We start from the raw sequence: 22083 nt of genomic DNA on the forward strand, positions 1-22083 counted from the left end.
CTTTGGAGAACAGCATAAAGCTGGGCACAAGTCTAGGTTCAGAAAGTCTTTGCCAAATTATACAGAACTAAATTGAATTATTGTCATCTCTCAAACTAGACCAAGATTTCTTAGGATGGGTGACACTGCCATCTTGTGATGGGAAGCCAAATGGCTATGTTGGGGGCATTTTTGGAATGTTAAATCCATCCAACCAATTACAAGGGAATCTTGTCTACAAAACTGGATCTCTGAGGACCTGTCCTTAGCAACACGCAGCCAGCAGTTCGTTCTCATTAGTGTAGAAGTTTCTAAGCCACGAGGCCTGCATTTCTCCTAAACAGCCTGTAAATCAGGTGATTAGAATTCAGTCAGCTCTGCTGGTGGCCACTCCCCAGATCACTGCTGTCTGTAAAGGTCCCTGTCACTGGAATGGGATGAAAGAGCATGGCAAGGTTTTTATGGAAAGGCCAGGTCTCCCTCATCCCTAGGGAAGGGTCTAGCCCAGCACACACCTGGTCCCAAGTCCTGAAATGACCACTAGATTCCTTTCAACCCAGTGCCCTGTGGTCCTGACCAGTTAGGCCAATTGTCTCTGGGCCCTCCAGGGAGGTGGCTCAAGCAGGATGAAGGAGGGACTTTACCTGGACGCAAGATCTCCCAACAGGCTGGGTGGGCCAGAGGAGGCAGGAGGAGTGGTCAGGAGAGAGTGCAGAGAGGAAGAAAAAACACATTATTCACCTCCTCTGCTGCCCCGCAGAGCAGACGGACCCGAGGGACGCACCCCCGACCCCTGCACAGCTCTGACTGCTTATCCAGGGAGACTGACATGGCATCTACCTACCCAGGGGCCGAGGTGGACCCCCAGATCCTCCTCTGTAAAGGAGGTGTAAGAACATCTCCCCGCCAGGAATAGCTAATGGCAGAAGGAAGACTTTGGGGGATCCCAGAAGCATATGGAAAATTGTGGGTCCTCAAGGTCACATGACATGGGATTTGGGATTTAGAGAGGTCCTTTAATATACAGTCAGTATCACACACTGCCACCTGCAAAGAGTCATTATTTTCATAATAAAGAGACTCAATGTCTAATGTTATTTCATTTTTCAATCTTTCCATAGACATTTATGAACTAAGTTAACGGGGGGGGATCCCTTTAACAAATTAGAAGCCTTAATACTTGATTTATAATATGTACCCCAATATATGGGGCAATGGGAGCTTTTTCTAAGCTTCCCACCAAACTATATGCTGTAGGACAGGAAATACATCCAGTCCACTACTGGGACCCCAGCACCCAGCCCGTGACCCAGGGCTCAGGGAGGAGAGTTCAGGAACCATCTGGACTTCTGTTTCCCCATCTATAAAATGGGAGTCAGCTGAGCTAGCAAATCCCCAATCCAGCTCAGGGGTTCTGAGCCCCTCTGGCTGTTTCCCCAGCAGATCAGCCTGGGCAAGAGTGGGTGGGTGCTATGTCTGGAGGTGTGTGAGCATCGTGGTGCCCGCTAGGACCTGCTCTCCCTCCTGGGCCAGGCACAGTACTCAGCACAAGGTCCTGACCTGCCACAAAGAGGACAAGAGAGTGGGAAAAAGACTGGACGGGGAAGGACGGCCCAGAGCCACTGGAGGAGAGGGAAAGGGAGTTGAGGAGAAGAGGAACAGAAAGGAGGAAAAGAACAGAAGTCCTCCTGCCCCATTCCTCCTCCACAAGAGATACAGCTGAAAGGTCCAACAGGAGGAATGGGGCGGGGGGCTGCGGGCCCCTCCACATTTGGGCTCTTGGGCTGGGCTAGAACACTCACCCGCCCCGAGACACCACCAGCTTCACCTTCACTTTGTAGGAAACAATGATGCCCAGGATCTCACGGTTGGCGCCTTCCCTCAACCTGCAAGGTGATACAGGGAAGCTGATCCACAGGATTCTCTGATGGGTGAGATACTGCAGGTGGTAGGATGTGGTAGAGGATAGCAGTGTCCATCCCTCTCCTGGCCACTCAGCTACCATGTCCAATGGAGCCCAGTGAGTGGCCCACCCTGGTCCCAGCGGAGGTGAGAAAAGGTGACCTCTACCCTTAGGAAGCTGGAACTTGGAGCCCCGAGTTCCAGATTTGGAGGTGAGAGCCCTCACTGTGTGCTTGGTAAGCTCCCAATCCCTGAGTGGCCAGTGTCTGGCAGGGCTGTGAGGGGCGGGGCTCTAACTCCTCGCTAATGAGTCCAGCTTCTGCTCATAAGTTACTTCTCTCAGTAACTTATGAGCAGAAAGGGCTGGGAATTTGGAGAGGCTGGGGGCAGTTGTGGGCAAGGGTCAGGAGGTGACTGGTGACTGGTGCCCTGACAAAGTCTTGAGGACAGGTAGGGTTAGAGCCAGGGTAGAGGAGCCGGTGGGAATCTTGGAGGTCAGTGGGCAGCCTCTGCAGGGCCTGAGGAAGAGAGGCTGGTCCAAGGGCAGCCTGGGTTGGCGGGGGGGGGGGGGAGGGGGGGTGTGCAGAGGCATGTTGGAACCCAGCCAGAGGGCGGGGCTCAGCAGGGAGGGTGCAACAGGCACCCCACACCCCGAGGCTCTGCTACAGCAGGGTGACCTGGAGGATTCAGTGATGCCCACGGGGCAGTAGTGACAGACAGCCCAGGGGTCCCTGACTTGAAGGGATGCGCCATGTCTGGTCCACCCAGCTCACTGTCCTGAGCTCTCCAGTCCCCCTTCTGCTGGGGTCCTCCTAGGAGTTCCTCCTTCCCACTGGCCTTGCTGGCCTCAGGCTACACCCTTCTGATTGAGGACACCAGGTCAGGATCTGCTGCCTCTGGCAGGAAGCCTTTCCAGGCTGCTCCTCCAGACCAACTACCAGGGCTGGCACAGACCGAATGAGCCAGGTCTAGTGGCCTGTGTTGTCCTCTGGATCCCCCCAGGAGGGTGGGCGAAGCGGGACAGCCTCCCTGACCACTCAAGCTTCTGTGGACAGGCCATAGACAAGGCTGAGGGAAGAGGGCAGCCTGAGCCTTTTCCTTGACAGTTGGGACTAAGGACAGCAGCAGGAGCCTGAGACCAGGAGGGCAGGTCCTCACAGGGTGCTGGAGGCCAGGTTCGTGTCTTCATGCTTGAGTTTCCCGTCCAGGGCGAGGCCCCGCTTCTCTCGGTTATTGGCCAGGAAGGGAGTCAGCGTGTAAACTTTGCAGAACGTCGAACTGGGTGCCACAGTGTCACTGAAAGAAGGGAAGCAGGTGTGGAGGTGGCCCTACCCATAGCCAATCCCAGCCCTGTGCCCCAACCCAGTTAGGACATCTAGCAGGGCCTGGCCCCGAGTTCCCTCTGCCAACACTCCATTCCCCAACTGCAGAGAACACTTGGGCTAGGCCTGGCTCTGGCAGGGAGACCACAGCCACCCAAAAGAGGCACATCTATGCCATACCCAGCAGGGACCCCGGGATGGAGAAACAGCACAGCACTATGCAGTACATTTACCTTTAAAATGACAGCTACCTGCAACCGTGAATGAAGCCATGGGACACCATGAACCCCCGACCCAGACTACGCAATGAAAACTTCGCTTTATGGCACACCTAGCCATGGTGCAGGGTATTTGGGTTGTTCCGGTTTTTTTCTAGTGCTTGCTCCATCCCCTCCCCCTTTCAATGAGACAGCAGGGGTGCAGCAGATGGGGCGGGGGGCAGCCCTGGAGCCAGCCTCAACTTTGCCTCTTGTCAGCTCCGTGAGCTGAGCAGGTCACAGCTCTCTGAGCCCATCTCCCCATCATCATACTAGGACAGTAGCAGCCCCCACCTCACAGGCCTCCGCAGGAAGTAAAGAGACCAGGCAGGCCATCCACAGGAGCAGCGTCCTGCTGTCCCTGCTGGCTGCCCTGCGCTCCTGTGCACATTGGCAGAGCTGAGGGTGTCCCCTCTGGGGTTACGGGCTGCTCTGGCTCTGGATCACCTCACTGCACCCTTCACCAGGAATCTATGCGTCATGGCTTTGTTTTTTATTTTTTCTATCAATAGTGGGTAGAGGAAATAACCAAAAGGAGGGAATATTTGATCTACTCATACCACAGTCACATTAAAAACTATCTCTGAGATCACGTAATAACTTTTTTTTTTTTTTTTGGTACCAGGGATTGAACCCAGGGGCACTTGACCACTGAGCCACATCCCCAGCCCTTTTTTTATATTTTATTTAGAGATTGGGTCTCATTTAGTTGCTTAGGGCCTTGCTAAGTTGCTGAGGCTGGCTTTGAACTCTCCATCTTCTTGCCTCAGCCTCCTGAACTGCTGGGATTACAGGCATATGCAACCATACAGGCCACACCAACTCTTAAAATGTCTTTAAGTTGCAAAAAATATTGACTGTAATTATATATGAATAAATATCCCCATATATGTAAAACTAAATACAATGCAATTGCCACCCCAGCCCAAAAACTAACAGCAAAAGAAAAAAAAAAAAAAAAAAAAGATGTGTCTTCTTTTGGGAGTATTCACTTCCTCTACATAAGATGCCTTTCTTAAGATCTCTCCTCACATCTTATCTGCCAATTAATTTGGGACAAAGTTCCATGCTCACCCGTAGCAGCTCTCCTCAAACCTGGACATTTTTTGTTTTCTGTACAATTATTCTGTACCCTCCCACATATACCCTTTTTATCCAATGAGGGGGATTACTAAAAGTTGTACACCCAGGGCTTTTGCCCCAGCTCTCAGGAGCTCAGAGCAAAAGTTTCTCCTTTCCACCCAGGTTTCTGGTACAGTGTCATTATTCTCACTCAACAACCCAATTGCCTTTCACTCCTTAGCTCTTGTTTTGTTGTTCAAGGTTTATGGAGTCTTTTGACTGCACTGTACATTTTCTTTTTTTTAATTTTATTTTTTTGTTATCGATGGACACAATACCTTTATTTTATTTATTTATTATGTGGTGCTAAGTATCGAACCCAGTGCCTCACACGTGCTAGGCAAGTGCTCTACCACTGTTAACTAAATCAGGTGGACGGTTTCTGAGTCTCTTCTACATCATCTATTCTGAGCGGCAAGGAAGGCTGAGGCCCAGCCCTCCGCCAGGTGGAGAAGAGCCAGCTGGGCCTGTGACTGGACTGTCCCCCAACCCCACACTCCCGAGGCCCAGCGTGCGCTCACTTACTCAGCCTCCTCCATGGCCACAGGGCACTTGTACTGTGCTGTGTTGAAAAGGCAGATGTCCGCATACTGGCGCACTAGGGAAGGAGGCGGAAGGGCACATGAACCAGGGGGGCCCAGCCCAGGGGGTATTCCCGGCTGCCTGAGGTGGGATGCTCAGCCCCAGGGAATGGCCAGAGTCTACCTGGGAGAATTTGTAGGACACCACCGCCACCTTCCACCCAAAATGTAGCCTCTGAAATACCCATTTCATTCCATAGCCAAAGGTCATCCCTGTAGGGACAGCCGTGTCCAGGGCCCAGGAAACCTGAGATTAGGGATGGCCTGAACTGGCCATGAGCAGCCTGAGGCACCAGCCTCCAAGGGTCTCTTGGCTCAGGGCAGGCCCTAGGCTTCAGAAGTCTTTGGCAGTAGTTATCTCAGGAGAGCCTCTAGTGACCCCCTCTCAACCCTTGGGAGGGTCTCCTCTTGCCCACCCCAAGCTGACCCTCTCCCCAGGGTACCCGAGATCTTGATTTTCTTCACTGTCTTGTTGGTGTTGTTCGTGACGTGGACGTTGACGCTGATGGGTTCTCCATGGTAATAGATCTGGGAGAAGAAAGGAGAGCCTTGGTTGGGAAGACACCAACGTTCTAGGTAAAGGGAAAGAAGAAACAGCCCTCCCGAAACAGCCCTCCCAAGCTCCTCAAATCTAAGCTATGCTGACAACTGCCCCAAGGGCTTCAGCCACTTCCCATTAATGCAAATATAGCATTGAAGCCACCAAGTATATTAGCTTTCAGTTCCCTTGTGGGACCATTGAGAGGTATTTGAATTAGAAGGTATATTCCCAGCACCAGTCCTGTCCTGGCCACCAGTAAGGATGACTATAATAATAGCCATGTGATATTGGACAGGTTGCCTAAGCCTCTGAAAGTCTTTTTCATATCATCTACCCTGAGTAGCAAGGAAGGCTGAAGCCCAACCTTCTGTATACAACAGGGGTTGAACTAGGGAATGTCTCAAGTCCTTGCCAGATCAACAGTTTGGATACAGGAGGCTCTGGAAGGAGCTGGGAAGGAGAGGAAGGGCTGCCCAGTTCCCTGAGGGAACCAGCTCTGAATTCTCACTGTAGGGTTTCAACCCACATCTTGTCCCAGGTACCTGCCTGCAGGGAAAGAGGGTGTCTATGCCTCGAGGAGAAGCCCCCTGCACTCAGAGCAGGTATCAATCAGCTGGATTAGAGTCCCCCGCCTTTGTCAGGTGCTGCCTCATAGTTTAGGGCTAAGCAAGATTATGGCAGGGAGTCTACGGGCCCCCTCTGTACCCCTCTTTACCTTTACCACTGGCTTGCAGGGAGTCAGTGGGGTATAAAGGCTCTTGTGGAGCAGCCCCACCCCTGCCAAGCCCAAGCTTCATACCTCCTTGTCCAGGGAGGCTTCTAGGTGCAGGGGCTTGTCCGACATGAGGAACTGCCTGGTGGTCTCAGCTGTGGGCTGGGGGCCAGGCCTCTCTGGGGCATACTGAACCTTCCGGATGACCAGACGCACAGAATTCCTGGTGGAAAGGGTGGAGTGAAAGATACCAGGGTCACCTGCCTCAACCCCTTTCTTTGCAACCTCTACATCCCTCTCCTACTTAAGAGGCTGCCAGGGTGCCCACTGCCAGCTAACTAGAGAGGCTGACCTAGACTGTCACCACTTGGCCCACTCCATCCTTCCCCATTCTGTCCCTGAGCCACTCCATGGAAGCTCCTCATTTGGGTCTGTGTCTTGGTACCCAAGAGGATGGATGGTAAGAAAGGAACTGCTTTCACCTCCTGCCTCCTCATGTCACCTAGTAGTGTAAGCTCCTTATGGACAGAGACTTGTCTAAATTGTTTACTGCTATGTTTTTAGCAGCTACGACAGTGCCTGCCATGGAGTGAAGACTCTTTAAGTAAAACATGCTCAGAGGATGGATCCCAGGAAGAAACAGGGGCTTGGGAGGTGTGGGGTTCAGCCAGAGGGTTGCAGGACAATGAAAGGGGACCCTCAGTGAGGGGGCGGAGGCCCACAGATGGAGGGGCTCAATGAAGGTGACAGAGCTCCGAGAGGAAGTGAGGACACAGAGCTGAGGAAGGGATGGGGACTCAGTGAGGCCATCTCTGTAGCATGCAGGGAGTGCTGGAATTGCTCAGACAAACCATAAGCCACCTCCACCCCCAGGAACCAGAGAGTCAGGGTCACACTCCTACCCCTCCTCTCCCTAACTGTGTGGCCTTGAGTCACGGCACTGAGCCTGAGCCGCCTCAACTGTAAAATGTTGACAACAGCAGGACCCACCACTCAGGCCTGCTAGGAAGGCTAAGCCAGTCCACAGCTGCCCAGCACTCGGAGCATGTCTGGCACCTAGTCAACCCTGGAGAAATGATAGCTACTATCTCATTATCACTAGTAAGTCTTCCGTGTGGACTTCTTCATGTCGTGTGGACTTAAAGGTCCCATTGGTGGTGGGATGAGGTGGTGGCTCTCCATGTTGCCTCCTTTCCCTTGTTCTGGTAAAGTTCCTTCCCACACCCACAGTACCCTTCCTTCCCTACTACTAGTCTCAGGTCTTAGGAGGAAAAAGGGGGAACAATGAAGTGAGGGAGAAGGTTCTAGTCTCATGCCCATGAGCTGCCAGGGCTGCTGATGGAAACACCTGTAGTACACCCTGTGGCCAGCAGGTGGCAAACTTGAACCACTCCCTAGAAAGGCTGCCTAACTGGTGCCAGCCTCCTGTATGTAGGAACAGGCTTTGGATGTGGTGGCGTCAGAGTTGCTGGCTAAGGTCCGTCAGGCCAGGAAGCCGGACAGGACTTGACCCCAAGAAGGGCATCCATGAAGTCAGGGCTAGCTTTGTTTTGGCTGCCAACATGGGTTCTCTCTATAGGGGACTTCAGGAAAGCGCATTCCCTTCTCTGAGACATGGGTTCGCTCTCCCCACTTCTTTCTCTGGCTTAGAGGTCCCTACTGACACATTTACTCCACCTCCTACTGATCCCCTCCCAGGAAGAAAACTGGGAAATGATAGCCTGCAGATATCCTGCTCAGCATTGAACACAATCTGAATTTAGGATTTTTTTTTTTTCCAAAAATAAAAAGACCAGCAGTCTGGAGAGGATGAGACTAGAGGAAGGACAATGAGGGAGGGAACTGGTACAGTGGTGCAAAGGAGAAGCGGATCCTGAGTCAGAGCAATTGAGGCCACCTCCCCCTGGAAGCCTTCCATGACCTGCCTGCCTTCCAGAGTGCCCTCCCAGAGCTCCGAGGCTGGAGTGTGCAGCCTTCCATGCAAATTTCTAGGTACTGTGACTTAACTCTCTTCAGACTCTTCAGACCTCCCTTCTGTCCCCTCCCTCTCCACAGCCAGCGCCTCACGCACCTCTTATGGATCTTCTCCTCCAGGTTCTCAGCACAGAATGCTTTGACTTCATAGTCCACACCACAGGCCTGTGGAGGAGGTGGAGCTGACCCCGGGGCCTTGGAAGAGGCAGGGTCTCCAGGGCACAGCCAGCCTGCACTCATTTTACAAACCAGGACACTGGAAGGGACGCTAAGCTCCTGCAGCCCACAGCTCCTGGGTATGACGCCAAAGCCTTGTACTCAGCCCCCGGACGGCACTGCCCCCTTCTGCAGCTGCCTACTCCACCAACATTCCCACTGAGCTATTCCTGACTCCACCATCACCAGGAGTCCAAACCAGTGTGTCTAGGTCCTTCTCCCTGGACTCCAGCCTCAGCCCCTTGGCTGTCCTCATCATAGCAGCTGCCCAGAAATGACAATAGGCAGCCCTGCCCGGGGACACCTACTATATGCAGACCCTGCTCCAGTGTCTCCCCCCAGCCCTCTAACAACATGTAAAGGCACACCCTGTTATCTCTGCCTGGCAGGTAAAGAAATTGCTTTGGAGGTCTGGGGCCTGGGGCACTGCAGGTGTGGCTTCTCTCTGAGCCTCCATTTCCTCTGTGAGGAACAGTGGTGATTGCACCACCATACAAGGTTGTGAGGCTAGGGGTAGATCCTCAGAACATTTTGGTCCAGTTGCAGCCAATAATAGGATCAGTGACAGGGACATATCACGGGATGTCGGGGTGAAGCTAACTATATCCGCAACCTGGTCTGAAGAGACTGGTTAACCCAGGAGGGATCAACCAGGCCTAGACCGTAGGAGTCTCTAACAGGGAGGGTGGTTCTACATGTCCAGCACCTCCCAGGGAGAAAGCTAGGGACCTGGGGACATGAGAGTCCTGGACCCAGAGAGATGATGCCTTCAGGGGGCACCTACCTTCCCCGTGTCTTCAGGCCCTGGTTGCAACGTCACAGAGCATGGGAGGTTTGGAGGGATCTGTTTAGAAGACAGAATCAGCCATCTGTCACATCTACCACTGTCCCTCCCCGGGTCTCCACATCCCTGACACACCCACACTCCCATACACACTCATCCAACCAGGGCCCAAGGACAGGCCATTTGCCCCCACCAGACTAGGGGTCCCTGGAATAGGCTGTGTCTCCCCCATCAGAACACGCCACACTGTGTGCCATCCAGGGCCAGAGGCCCCTCCAGTGAAGACAAGGACTTAAGTATTCTTCATCTAAAGGGTTTGGCCCAACCCACTCCTCACAGCAATGGTTGAGAAAGGTGTTTCCATGATGTCTACTGTGGCTCCTGAAAGATGTCCACACCCTAATCCCCAAATCATGTGACCAATGTTACATTATACAATAAGAGGACTTTGCAGATGTGATCATGGTAAGAACATTGGGATGGGGACAGGCATCTGGATTGTCCAGGTGGGACCAATGTACTCATGAGAGACAGAAGAGGAAGCTGAAGAGTCTGTGCAAGAGTGAAGGTCGGAGAAAGGCTCAAGGCACCATTGCTGGCTCTGAGGGTGGAGGAAGGGGACCAAGAGCACAGGAATATGCGCAGCCTCCCTGGAATGTGAAGCTGGAGAAGCTGCGGGCATGGGCGCTCCCCTAAAGCCTCCAGAAGGGACATGGCCATGCCCACGCCTTGGTTTTAGCCCCGTGGACACAGAATGGTAGGTAAGGTCATGAATGTGTGTCATTTTAACTGGTTGGCCACCAATGTGTGGTCACTTATGACAGCAACCAAAGGAAACTAATACATCCACATGAAAAGATGCTTCTGTGCCTCCCCTCCATTCTCGACTGCTCACGGGACAGGGAAGATGCACAGAATCAGAGAGTCTACGAGACAGAAATTGTGAAATGCAAACCTTGGAATCTCAGAACTGAAAGATGGCAGGACAGAGAGGTACAGCCCCTACACCCCCACCCCACCCCCGTGAGCTGGGCACACTGGCAACCGACCTGAGGGGGAACACCTTGTCACAATCCAGGGCTCTTTCTCTTCAGCCACCTCTGGGCCCCCCTTTCTCCCACCAGTGACCCAGGCTTGGGAAGGTCCAAGGAATAGCCCAGAGGTAAGGGTGACACCCCCAGCAGTGGCCAGAGAAGAGACACTTACCAGGTAGTGTAAGTGACAGTGCCCCAGGTCCCAGCGTACCCTGGGGAACTGGGTGACACAGAGCGGCTGCCCCCGCTGCCCCCATGTGCCCACCCTGAGCGCTTCCTGGAGGCGGCCCCTCTGGACTGGGGCCCGGGCGGGGCTGGCAGTCCCTGACCTCAAAGGTGAAGGGGTAGGCGTGCTCGCCCAGCTTCTTGATAAGGCGCTCCTGCAGCCGCGTCAGGGGCTTCTTGTCCTCGGGGGCCGGCGGGAAGGACTGCACATTGGCCACAAACAGGTCTTTGCGAAAGGTCAGGCCCAGGACGTCCAGGTCCTCCCGGCCATAGCGGAAGGCGCAGGTCAGTGTCACATAGACTGTGGGGAGCAAGAAGCACTAAGGAGGGGCCGGGAGGGCCGCATCCACCCACCCACCCCGAGAGTGCCGACTGGAAGCCACAGGCTTGTCCCAAGCTCCCATGGAGCAGGCATGCTCTGTCCCTTGGTGGGGCTGTTACTCAAGACCTGGAAGGACGGCCCCTGGCTGGCCCCCAGGAGGAAGTAGGGCTGCCTGCTCAGCCAGCTCCATCCTCCCCGTCCCAGTCCCATGTGTGAGGGTCACAGGTCATGGACTGTTTGATGGGGTCAGGGGCTGGCAGAGGAGGAGAAGCAAGTGCAGGGCAGTGTCTAGGACACAGGGTCTCAGCCCAGCCCAGCCCCTGCCCTGCCTCCCTGCTGGCTGGGCACAATCTCTTCCACTTTCTCCTCTGAGAAAGAAGACCCTGAGTCCTGCCCTCTCAGCACCCCAGCCTTGTCACCATCGTGACACAGTATAAGAAAAGTACTCTGGCGCTGATAAGGTCTCCTAGCCTGGGCATGGGCAGGGCTGCCCCAGCTGGAGGAGGCAAGAGCGCCTATGTGGGTGCTTGCAGAACGGGACCAGTGAGATGGGCAGGGAGGGGAAGTTAGATTAGCCAATATCCTGCCTGGCAGTCAGGAAGACCCTGGCTGAGGTTGGCAGAAAGAAGCCCTGGCAGGTGGGGGTGGGCCACAACCTACCTCTTCTCTCCTTGAGATACTCAGGATCCACCAGGACCACACCATCTGGGGGAGACAGAGAGTGAGCAGACCCTCCCAACTTGGCCTCCCTCCCCAACACCCACCCAAACCAGCCATCTCTCCTTCCAAAAGCATAGGAAACTGGAAGGCCAGCAGCACCCAGGAGTGGCACTCTACCTCCCAGCCTTGTCCCAACTGTGCCCACCCTCTGTCCACCCCAGAAAGCCCAAGAGCCCACCATTGACTTTGGGCAGGCTACTTCATTTGTGTTTCTTCATCTATTTCTAAGAATACTGTAGGTCTGAAACCTGTAGGCCAGGTACACTTTGGAATTCAGAAGTTCTGAATTATAGCGAGGCAATACGGTACATGTTCTGAATTTTAGGTACTTCCCCCTGTGGGATGGACACCTGCTAGAGAAGCCAGGAATACCTCTACAGGGAAACACAGATAAAGTCACATGCCATGTAATGTTTCAGAGGACCCCACTTAGAAGGTGGTCCCATGAGATGATACCACCTAGTGACATAGTGGTTGTCTTAGTTTGTGTGTATGCACACTATAACATTCCACAATGACGAGATCACATAGTGATGCCCTTCTCAGAACATGTCCCCATCATGAAGTGACACATAAGGCTAACGAAGGCCTCACATCAGTTCAGCCTCAGTTTGCTGATAGATGAACTCGATATCAAAGTTAGTTAGGAACAGAGTTATGTTTTCGGAGCATTCTAGATTTGGGATCTGTGGATCCGGGACTGTGATCCACGTGAGGACAGGTGGGTGGTCTGTGTCAATGTGCACAAGTGTGAAATGTGTCATGTGTGGACAGTACTTAGACAGAGCCCAGCACACATGAGCATGACAGAGGGTATGGGATGTGTCCTGATGTCCCTCTCCAGCCTGTTTCTTAAAGTGGAGTGCCCAGCTGGACACAGAGGACATTTTCTTGGCCCAGCACTCCAGGAGGCCAGGAGCATTGGCTCGGGGTCATCTCCTTGCCTGGCATCCCCAGCCCATCTCTCCCTAAACCTTCTCTCACTCTCCACCCACACCCTGAGACACTACCCACCCAAGCCCATGTCACCCCCACAGCCAACCCTTTGGGGAATCTCAGATGACTTAACGGGAAGTGAGTGTCTGGAAGGCCAAGACACTCACTCAGTGGTCCAGCCCATCCTGGGCAGGTCCTGGGGACAGCTGGTCAGTGCATGCCCAACTCATCCCCCAGCCTATCCAGGCATCTTCCTTCTGTTCATGGTGATGTGTCCTTTGTGTTATGTCCTGCACTGGACACCAGGGCTCAGTGGATAATCAGTACATAGGGAGCCCCAGTGAGGGCAGCTCACCCCACCAGGGGTGTCATGAAAGGCTCCCTAGGGAGAGAGGCTGGAGCCAGGTCTCAAAGGACAAGCAAGGATTGTCTACTGGATGACTAAGGGTTAGGCCAAGGCAGGCAGAGGAACGGCATGGCTCTGAGGCCTGGGAGCAGATACTGGAGGCAGGGGAAGATCATAAATATCCCATTGGGCCAGGCACGGTGGCATAGGCCTACAATCCCAGCAATTTGGGAGGCTGAAGTAAGAGGACTACAAGTTCAAGGCCAGCCTCAGCAACTTAGCAAGACCCTCAGCAATTTGTGGAGATCTTGTCTCAAAATCAAAACTAAAGAGCACTGGGGATGTAACCCAGGTAAAGTGCTCCTGGGTTACATCCCCAGTGCCCATGCCCGCGAAAAAAGACAAATGTCCCCTGATCCAGGCCAGGTTTGAACCAGCACCCAGGTTTGATGGGGAACATAGAGAGGATATTATCTGATCAAGCCAGAGGAAAATGTCATGATGGGCAAAGCATTTCTTATTGTGTGTCATGCAATCAACCCTGACAGCACCCCAGAGCCCTCTGGGTCCCCACAGCACAAAGTGGGGGTTCTGTAAACACCTGCTGGACAGCTCTCAGGTGACTGCATGTTCTGGGGAGCTGGTCCCCTCCTGCCCCTGCCCTCCTCCGGCCTCTGCTTCTGTCCTCAACAGGGCTGCTTGGCTCTGGGCTCAAGAGTCCTCTAGAAATAATGGCCCCAAGTCGATCACAGCCTCTCGGGGCCAGTTCAGGGAAAAGATGCAATTGGCAGGGGGAAGCACTGAGCCTCCGAAGACACCAAACAGTCCCCAGACCTGGCTTGGGAGGAAGAGTGGAGTCATCCTGCCCCTGGGCATAAAGGGTGAGGTCTGGATGGAGCTGGCCTCCCTGAAGCTGCGGGGCCCTGTTCACACTCCTCTGGTGCAGGGGTCCCAGTGTTGGCAAGGAATTGCCCCTGGTGAGCTGAAACCTGCCCCATCTATGAGTTCTGCTCTTGGCTCAGGAGCCACACAGGTCCTCCCTGACCTCTGGCCCCAGGACAGCCCCTGGAGACAAGAGCAAAGAGGTGATATGGTTTAAATATGAGGTGTCCCCTGGCCAGGCACTGTGTTTCAGTGACTCGGGAAGATCGCAAGTTCAAGGCCAACCTCAGCAATTTAGGGAGGCCCTGAGGCCCTACACAACTTAATGAGACCCTGTCTCAAAATATTTTTAGACCTTGTCTAAAAAAAAATTAAAAAAGAAAAAAAGGGTCTAGGGATGTGGCTCAGTGGTTAAGCATCACTAGGTTCAATCCCAGGTACCAGAAAAAGAGAGAGAGAAAGGGGCGGGGTGTGGGGACAGGAGGTAGGCCCACCAAAGCTCATGTATTAGACAATGCGAGAAAGTTTAGATGGAAATGACTGAATTGTGAGAACCTTGATCTAATCACTGACGGGGACCAACTGGGTGGGAACTGCAGGGTAGTAAAGTGTGGCTGGAGGAGGTAAATGACTAGGGGTATCCCTTTGGGGTATATTTTCTCTCTCTCTCTCTCTCTCTCTCTCTCTCTCTCTCTCTCTCTCTCTCTCTCTCTCTCTCTCCCTCTTTCGTTCCTGATGCTGTATCCTGAGCTGCTCTCCTCCACACCTTTGCACCAGGATGTTCCACCTCTCCTCGGGCCCAGAGCGAGGGAGTCAGCCATCGATGGACAGAGACCTCTGAAACTGTGAGCGCCAAATAAACATTTCCTCCTCTAACGTTGTTCTTGTCAGGCCTTTCAGTCACTGACCAAAACAAGAGGCCACGTTCTCTGGGGCTAGTTCCAAGCCTGGGCCTTATGCAGTTTCCAACCCCGACACTCACAACCTGTTAGCTCCGTTGGCATTACTTTGTTCATGTCCTTCTTAAAACAAAACAAAACAAACAAACAAAAAAGCTACCCATCTGGTCTCACTTTGTTTATTCATAAAATGGGGGTGATTCTGGGCCTCCCTCCCTTCCCTTGTGGGAAGAGGCAATAAGCCAAGGCTCTTCCAACAAGAGCAGTGGTTCTTTTTTTAAAATATGTATTTTTTTAGTTGTAAATGGACACAATACCTTTACTTTATTTATTTATTTTTGTTATTCTTTTTGTTTGGGGGAGAACTGGGGATTGAACTCAGGGGCACTCTACCACAGCCACATCCCCAGCCCTATTTTGTATTTTATTTAGAGACAGGGTCTCACTGAGTTGCTTAGTGTCTCACTTTTGCTGAGGCTGGCTTTGAACTCTCAATCCTCCTGTCTCAGCCTCCCAGGCCGCTGGGATTACAGGCACATGCCACCATGCCCGGCTATTTATTTTTATGTGGTGCTGAGGATGGAACCTAATGCCTCACATGTGTTAGGCAAGCGCTCCACTACTGAGCCACAACCCCAGCCTGAGCAGTGGTTCTTAACCAGGAGTGATTTGCCCCCTAAGGGGTCACTTGGAAAATCTAAAGATGTTTTTGATCATTGTAACTGGAGTGTGGGGTATTCCTGGCACCCAGTGGGCAGAGGCCAGGAATGCTGCCAATCACCCTGCAACACTCAGGACAGAGTCCACCAACAAAGAGTTATCTGAACCAAGATGTCAACAGGGCTGAGTGTGGGAAACACTGAACCTGAGTAAGACCTTGGAAGGTGACTTCAGCCACCTACCCAGCCTCTGGTAGGACCTGCAGGTACACAGACCTCAGAAACATTTCTCCCTCTTTCCCTCTCCCACCTATGCCCTCAGAAGGCAACAAGAACAAAGGGTTTCTACAGAGGTCCACTTGGGGCCTCTCCCTACTTAGGTCTGTGACCTGGGGCAAGTCATGGAGCCTCTCATAGTGTCTCCTTCTCCTCTTCTGGAAAAACAAAGATAACTACTCTCACTGCATAGTAAGCCTTGACGTCATCGCCCTTATCCACCACCCAACAGGATTCCTTCCCTGTTTCTCACGTCTGTCCCTCCCACAGTTCCCTGAGTGGCTTCACTTGAAAATAGCTGCTTAGAAGAAGCTGCACGCCCTCTGGAGACCTGAGGGCTCTCCCTGGAGCTCTGGGCCAGTCCCACCAACCCGGCTCCTTCCCTGCCCTCCAGGACTCACCCACAGGGTCCACAAGGTCGATGTGGTCCACAAAGTCCCGCTTTCCCAGGTAGACGGTGAGCTGGGGAGGAGAGGCAGGGGTGCATTAGAAGGTAAGGGCAGGAGGGCACAGGCCCTGGAGCAAACCTTGGGATTTGCTAAGATTCAGACACCCAACCCCAACCCTTTTTCAGATCACAGTGGATCAGGCCTGGACGGCACATGCCTGTAATCACCTGTATCTCAGCTACTAGGGAGGCTTAGATAAGAATCACAAATTCAGCTGGGTGCGGTAGCTCACACCTGTAATCCCAGCAACTCAGGAGTCTGAGGCAGGAAGATCACAAGTTCAACAATTTATCCAGACCCGTCTCCAAATATTTAAAAAAAAAAAAAAAAAATTAAAAAGGTTTGGAGATGAGGCTAGGGTTGTGGCTCAGCGGTAGAGCACTCGCCTAGCACGTGCAAGGCCCTGGGCTCGATCCTCAGCACCACATAAAATAAAGGTATTTGTCCAGCTACAACTAAAAAATAAATATTAAAGAAAAAAAAGGTTTGGAGATGTTGTTTAGAGGTAGAGCACTTGCTTAGAAAGCAGGAGGGCCTGTATTCAATCCCCAGCATCTCAAAAGAAAATTTTCAAAAATCACAATGGGACTTGTAGCCCTGCCCCAACCTTAATGCTAAGAATAGCAAATCCCTGCAAACTTTAAAAGCACCTCATCTCCAAAAACCCGATGAAGGAGTTAGATAACTCCCATTTTACAGATGAGGCCACTGAGGCCTAAAGAGGTCTTCATGCCAAACAACCATTGAGAGAGGAGGAGCCATGGCAAAGCTAGCAACCTGGGGCAGTGCTGGGGCATGAGGGAGGTGGGGGGCCTGGGTAGGGCCCCAGAGGCACTGACACTGGCCCTGTGCTCTTCAACTGCTCCTCCCAATGCAGCCCGGCAGAGAGCCACTTAGATGAGCAAAGCCAGTTTCCACTCAGTAACCAGCCTGCGGGAAGGACCTGCATGCCAGAGTTCCAGTGGCCCAGAGACGAATCCCGAGCACCATCCTAGAATTTCCTGCTCCTCAACAATCCCTCAGTCCTGGTGATTCCTTCCCCATCGTATTTCTCAGGTCCCTCCCTCCCCATCCCCACAGCCACCCTTGTCTAGGGGACTTGATAGGTAGCCCCCCTTGCTCTAAGCTCTGGGCTGCTCTCCCCTCCTTAGCGGGACTGGTTGTTGTAAAATGCAAATCTAACCATGCCACTTCTGAAAACTGAGAAACCTCAGCGCCCAGAGATAAGGATGACAAATGGCTTTCATTCCAAGTGCCAACTCTGATGGATTGGTGGAAGCTGCCCAGGGGCCTGGATTGAAAAGAAATGCAAAATAAATCCTGGCACAGTGGGAAAGGGCAAAAAGGGAGGGGTGATGTCTGCTGTGGGCACCGAAGGGGGATGTGGACGTGCACGTGGCTATTTGCCACCCAGGCCAGGGGTCAAGCTCCAAAGCCCAGCCACAGGACTCCCGTGACCCCACCCTGCAGCTGCCCCAGCCTCCACTCCTGCTCCATCTCCGTACCCCAGGACTCAGCTGCCAGATGCCCCCTATGCCCTCCCAAGTCATGTTCCTGCCTTCCTTTCACTTCACCTTGCCTAGAAATGTGTCCCTTCTAGAGGAATCTGTCCCTAAACACCCAGGCTTGGTCCTGTAGCCCCTGGGAATCCCTGGATCTCACAGTTGGCACTTCATACGGAAATGATCCATTTCCACGTCTGCCCCACCGTCTGGCTGTGAGCACTGTGCCTGATTCATCTCAGCACACCCAGCCCTGATCCCCACTGGCTCAGCCCAGACCTGGCATGAAATGAAGCCAGTCATTATATCTGCGGAGCCGAGAGGAAAGCAGGATGGAGCTTGGGGTCTGCGAAGGCCACCTCTCCCCGACCAGAGCTGAGGCTCCCTGAGGTCCAGGCAGAAAGTCCCTCAAAAGGGCCCCTCCCTGTTTAGATGGAGGGCTCCTGAGGACAGAGCTGTGTCACCCTGACAGGAAGCCATGGCTGCTCTGTCCCTGGGAGGTATGCGTTTCCATGGAGACACCATTGCTTCTCTGCCCAGGAAAGGATCTCAGAGTCCGGGCTCTGGGAGGAGCTGGGTCAGCCTGCCCGACTCACCTTTCCATTGGGGCTCGCCTTCTTGAACACTCTGTGGAGAGAAAGAGAGGTGAAGCCAGGGTTAGCACAGCCCCCGGGGGTGCTGCAGGCCATCCCCACGCCCAATGCAGATGTGCTCTGGAGAGACTTGCCGGCACTTGGAGAGTCCAGACGGTGCCCAGCGCCATCAGCTCTTGCCATCTGTACCCGACCTCCATTTAAGCCACAGTGGTTGCCATTACAGTCCTTGGGCCACCCATTGGTCACACAGCAGGTGGAGGGAACCTCACAATGTGAGATGCCCCAGCTCACACACAGGCGAAGCCTCAAGGGCCCGTAGGGTCTGAGCCACTGTCCCTCACCCCTCTCCTGCCTCCCTGCTCCTTGCTGCTCTTCAAACCCACCAGGGTGATTCCTGCCTCGGGATCTTTGCTCTAGCACCTTCCCCTGCCCACAGGATGCTCGCCCAGACATCGACCAGCCCAGCCCCACTTCAGCCTGCGCCTCCCCTACAGCCCTCCCCTCGCTCTGCTTTTCCTCCTCCCACATCATCGCTGTGACCTGCTACATAATTTCCTTGTGCACTCCATGCTGGCCTGTCCACTCTCCTGGCATGCCTGCGTCCCAAGGACAGGGATCTTTGCCTCTTCTGCCCAGGCGCACCTCCCAGGTGCCCACAATGGCACCCCTAACTGCTGGTCCCTGCGGCAAGCCTAGAAACACCAACTGAAGAGTGCAGGAACGAGTCGGTGAAGAAAGGAACTGCCGCAGGCGACTGAGACCCAGGGTGACCCCGCAGAGCGCAGGGCATCAGGCAGTGACAGACCCCCAACTCCTCAAACGCGCCGCATGCATGCGTCCAGAGCTCCTGCTGCCCATTCCCCTGCTGTGTCCAGGCCACCCAGTCCCCCCACTGACTCTCCATCATCTAGCCCAGAACTTCTCAGGGTAACTTTGGGAAGGGAAAAGAGGAAAGAGACCCAGAGATGAGGCGTTAGAGGAAGGAGGGAGGCAGGAAGAGAGAGGACAGGGACGTGGGTGTGAAGTAAGAGATGGAACAGAGGTAAATAGAGAGACAGAGAGAAGGTCACAAGCAGAGGTTGGTCCACAGAGGGCTGAGAGGGACACCAGTCACCTAACCCCCAGCAGGAAGCCCAGGCAAAGGCCACCTCATCCCAAGACCATGGCTCCTCCTCTGGGGCAGGGGCTGGCTCTGTAGGGCCTCTGTAGTTCTGGCCCCTGTTCCTCCTCTGCTCACTTCCGGGCCCCCAGGGACCACTGAGGGGTCAGAGCATGGCTTCATACCCCCTCCCCCCTCCCCAGGAGCCCCAGGCTCTCCCCTGTCATCAATATTTATCAGTGTTGGGAGTGTGAAGATGCCACAGTTGGCAGGGGTGTGATAATTGCTCAAGTGAGAAAAAATACAGATCACATGGTTGGAACCAGCAGCTCCCAAGCCAGGCGGGACTAGGCCTGCAGAGGAGACCAGAAAAGTGGCACAGTCCGCAGGGAACTCAGCTGTTTCCAGAAACCTCTGTCTTTCTCTACACCTAGGAAACCCAGGGTTTGAGGGAAAGGAGAAGCCACACACCCCTCAGGGCATGAATCACTGAGCCAGGGAAAGCCAGTCCAGTGACTGATGGGAAGGATAAGAGGTACCCAGCGGCACCCAAGCCAGGCTGGGAGGAACAGTACTCAAGAAGGCAGGGAGAAAGAAGAAGGAGCTAGCATTTCTTGAGTGCCTAATTATTTCTCATAATGGCCCTGTGAAATGGATATGATAACCCTCCTTTTATAAATAATTAACTTGAGACTCAGAGAGATGCTGTAATTTGCCCAGGAACACACAGCAAACAAGGGACGCGATCAGGATCCAGACCTAATTCTGTCTGCCTGCCTCCAGAGGCTGGGTGCTTTATATCCAGCCCCGCTGTTTCCTAAAGCAGGTGTTTTGATCAACATCAGGAATAACAGAAGAGAGGGGAAATGAGGACAGGAAAGGGGAAGGGAAGAAGAAATAAAAGGGTGAGTGGGGGTGAGGGGCAGAGTGGAGTGACCAGGGGCAGGAAGCACAGCCAGCAGTGAGGACTGTCCTGGCTCTCAGTCAGCATGGGGCCACCTCCCTCAGGAAGCGGGACTCAGAGCTTCCTAAAACAACAGCAGCTGCTCTCATTCCCTGAGTGCATGTTTGTTATGGCCTAGACATCTCCAGGGATGTTTCCCAGAACACGGCTGAACTTCACGACATTCCCATTTCAGAGATGCGGAAATTAAGGGTTAGAGAGGCGACTCACAGTCTGTCTCCAGAGCCCACGTCCCACCCCCTCCTTCACACCACCAAGCCCTCCCCCAAACTCCTCCAGCTTCCCACCCCCAACACCATCAGAAAAGAGGCCCCTGTGGGGTGATCCCAGTCTCCCAGGACCCCACAGTGCGACACCACACAGACCACTCACTCTCCTGCCGGTTTGGAAGAACACAAGCTGGCGGTCAAAGCCAAACCCCAGCCAGGGCGTGGTTGTGCCCACCTGGGATCCCTGCAACTTGGAAGGCTGAGGTGGGAGGATCCAAGGTTCGAAGCCAGCATCAGCAACTTTGCAAGCCTGTAAGCAACCTAGTGACATCCCGTCTCAAAAAATTAAATTAAATTAAATTAAAAGGGCTGGGGATGCGGCTCAGTAGTTAAGCGCCCAGGAGTTCAATTCCTGGCACAAAAAAAAGAAAAGATAAAGAAGAAAAAGAAACCAACCCCAGGTTGTGGGAGACTGGGCTTGGTCCCCCCCAAGTCCCCTCTGCCCCTCAGCCTGATCCATAGCCAGAGCAACACCTTGGCTGACCAAGGCTCACTGCACAGGAACAGAAATCAACTGAGGGTAGCGCAAGAAAAGGAAGGGGTACTACAAGGAGACAAGACTCTCACAAGGATGCGCAGGCAGGGCGCACCGGGGCTGCACCCAGGAACCGGGAAGCCATGGGCTCTCAGGCGGCCGCTCCCTCTCTGCACCTCTCCTCCCGGCGCTGCATGTGCTCCCAGCTCCACGGCTGTCGGGGCGGCTGCTCCATTGTCTCTGTGGACCCGTGTCTCTGCTTACTCAGGGCTTTTCTGTTCCTCCATCCTTTTGGCTGCATGTGACTCACACCCCAACCCTGTTCCTACTCTGCCTCTTGCTCAGCTTCCCGCTCCTAACTGGCTGGATGGCCCCATTCCAAATCGGTTAGCAATTGGTTAGCTTTGGTCAGGTATCTCACCCCTGGGCCAATCAGCCATGCCCAGGGTGTGTCACATGGTCCACGGAGGTATGAGCAGAAGAGGGTTTGGTGAGGTAGTGTTTTCCAAACCAGGGGTTATGGCCCACTACCAGATAGTGAAATCAACCCAAGAGAATTTTGGTTTTTTAATGAACCAGAATAGAATAGAATGCAGGCACATAGGATAAACAGATATGGCCATATTCACCAATATTCAGGTCCCCTCTAAGGCTGGGCCGAAGGAGTTACGTAGGAGTTATCTCCTACAGCGTCATGAAGTTAGACATGCCTATGTGGCTTGTTCTGGCCGATGATGCAGGAGAAGTGTCACATGTCACTTCCAGGCAGATGCATTTAAATTCCAGTACATGAATCTCCATGCCCCTTATATTCATTTTCTATGGCTGCAATTAAAAATAACCACAACTTTGGGGGCTTAGAACAGTATGAATTTATAACCTCTCAGTTCTACAGTTCAAAAGTTCAAAATGGGTCTCACTAGGTTAAAATCAAGGTATTGGCAGGTTTGTTTCTGGAGACCTTTGGGTGAATCTGTTCCTTGCCCTTTGCAGCTTCTGGGGGCTGCCCACACTCCCTGCCTCATGGCCTCCTTTCTCCA

General features: G+C 53.4%; 1 protein-coding gene across 7 annotated transcripts in view; it reads right to left on the reverse strand.

Annotated features, from left to right (window-relative positions):
• The window catches only part of Arrb1 (arrestin beta 1), an 87891-nt gene that overhangs the window by 14804 nt on the left and 51004 nt on the right, over positions 1-22083 (reverse strand). For 2 of the 7 annotated variants that reach the window (XM_078046679.1, XM_078046681.1), the window contains exons 1-13: positions 20744-20817; positions 18237-18267; positions 16091-16151; positions 11632-11676; positions 10754-10950; positions 9391-9450; positions 8488-8555; positions 6504-6639; positions 5607-5691; positions 5108-5180; positions 3040-3177; positions 1782-1865; positions 624-647 (exon numbers count right to left, since the gene is read on the reverse strand). In XM_078046679.1, coding sequence (XP_077902805.1) covers positions 624-647; positions 1782-1865; positions 3040-3177; positions 5108-5180; positions 5607-5691; positions 6504-6639; positions 8488-8555; positions 9391-9450; positions 10754-10950; positions 11632-11676; positions 16091-16151; positions 18237-18267; positions 20744-20802 — 1061 coding nt within the window. In that variant the 5' untranslated portion in view covers positions 20803-20817. Of the gene's footprint in view, positions 1-623; positions 648-1781; positions 1866-3039; positions 3178-5107; positions 5181-5606; positions 5692-6503; positions 6640-8487; positions 8556-9390; positions 9451-10753; positions 10951-11631; positions 11677-16090; positions 16152-18236; positions 18268-20743; positions 20818-21135; positions 21204-22083 lie in introns of those variants that run through there. The other 5 variants (XM_005323202.3, XM_040284955.2, XM_078046680.1 and 2 more) reach the window with 3 other exon arrangements.

Source organism: Ictidomys tridecemlineatus, chromosome 4, assembly GCF_052094955.1.
Source record: "Ictidomys tridecemlineatus isolate mIctTri1 chromosome 4, mIctTri1.hap1, whole genome shotgun sequence".
Taxonomy (NCBI): domain Eukaryota; kingdom Metazoa; phylum Chordata; class Mammalia; order Rodentia; family Sciuridae; genus Ictidomys; species Ictidomys tridecemlineatus.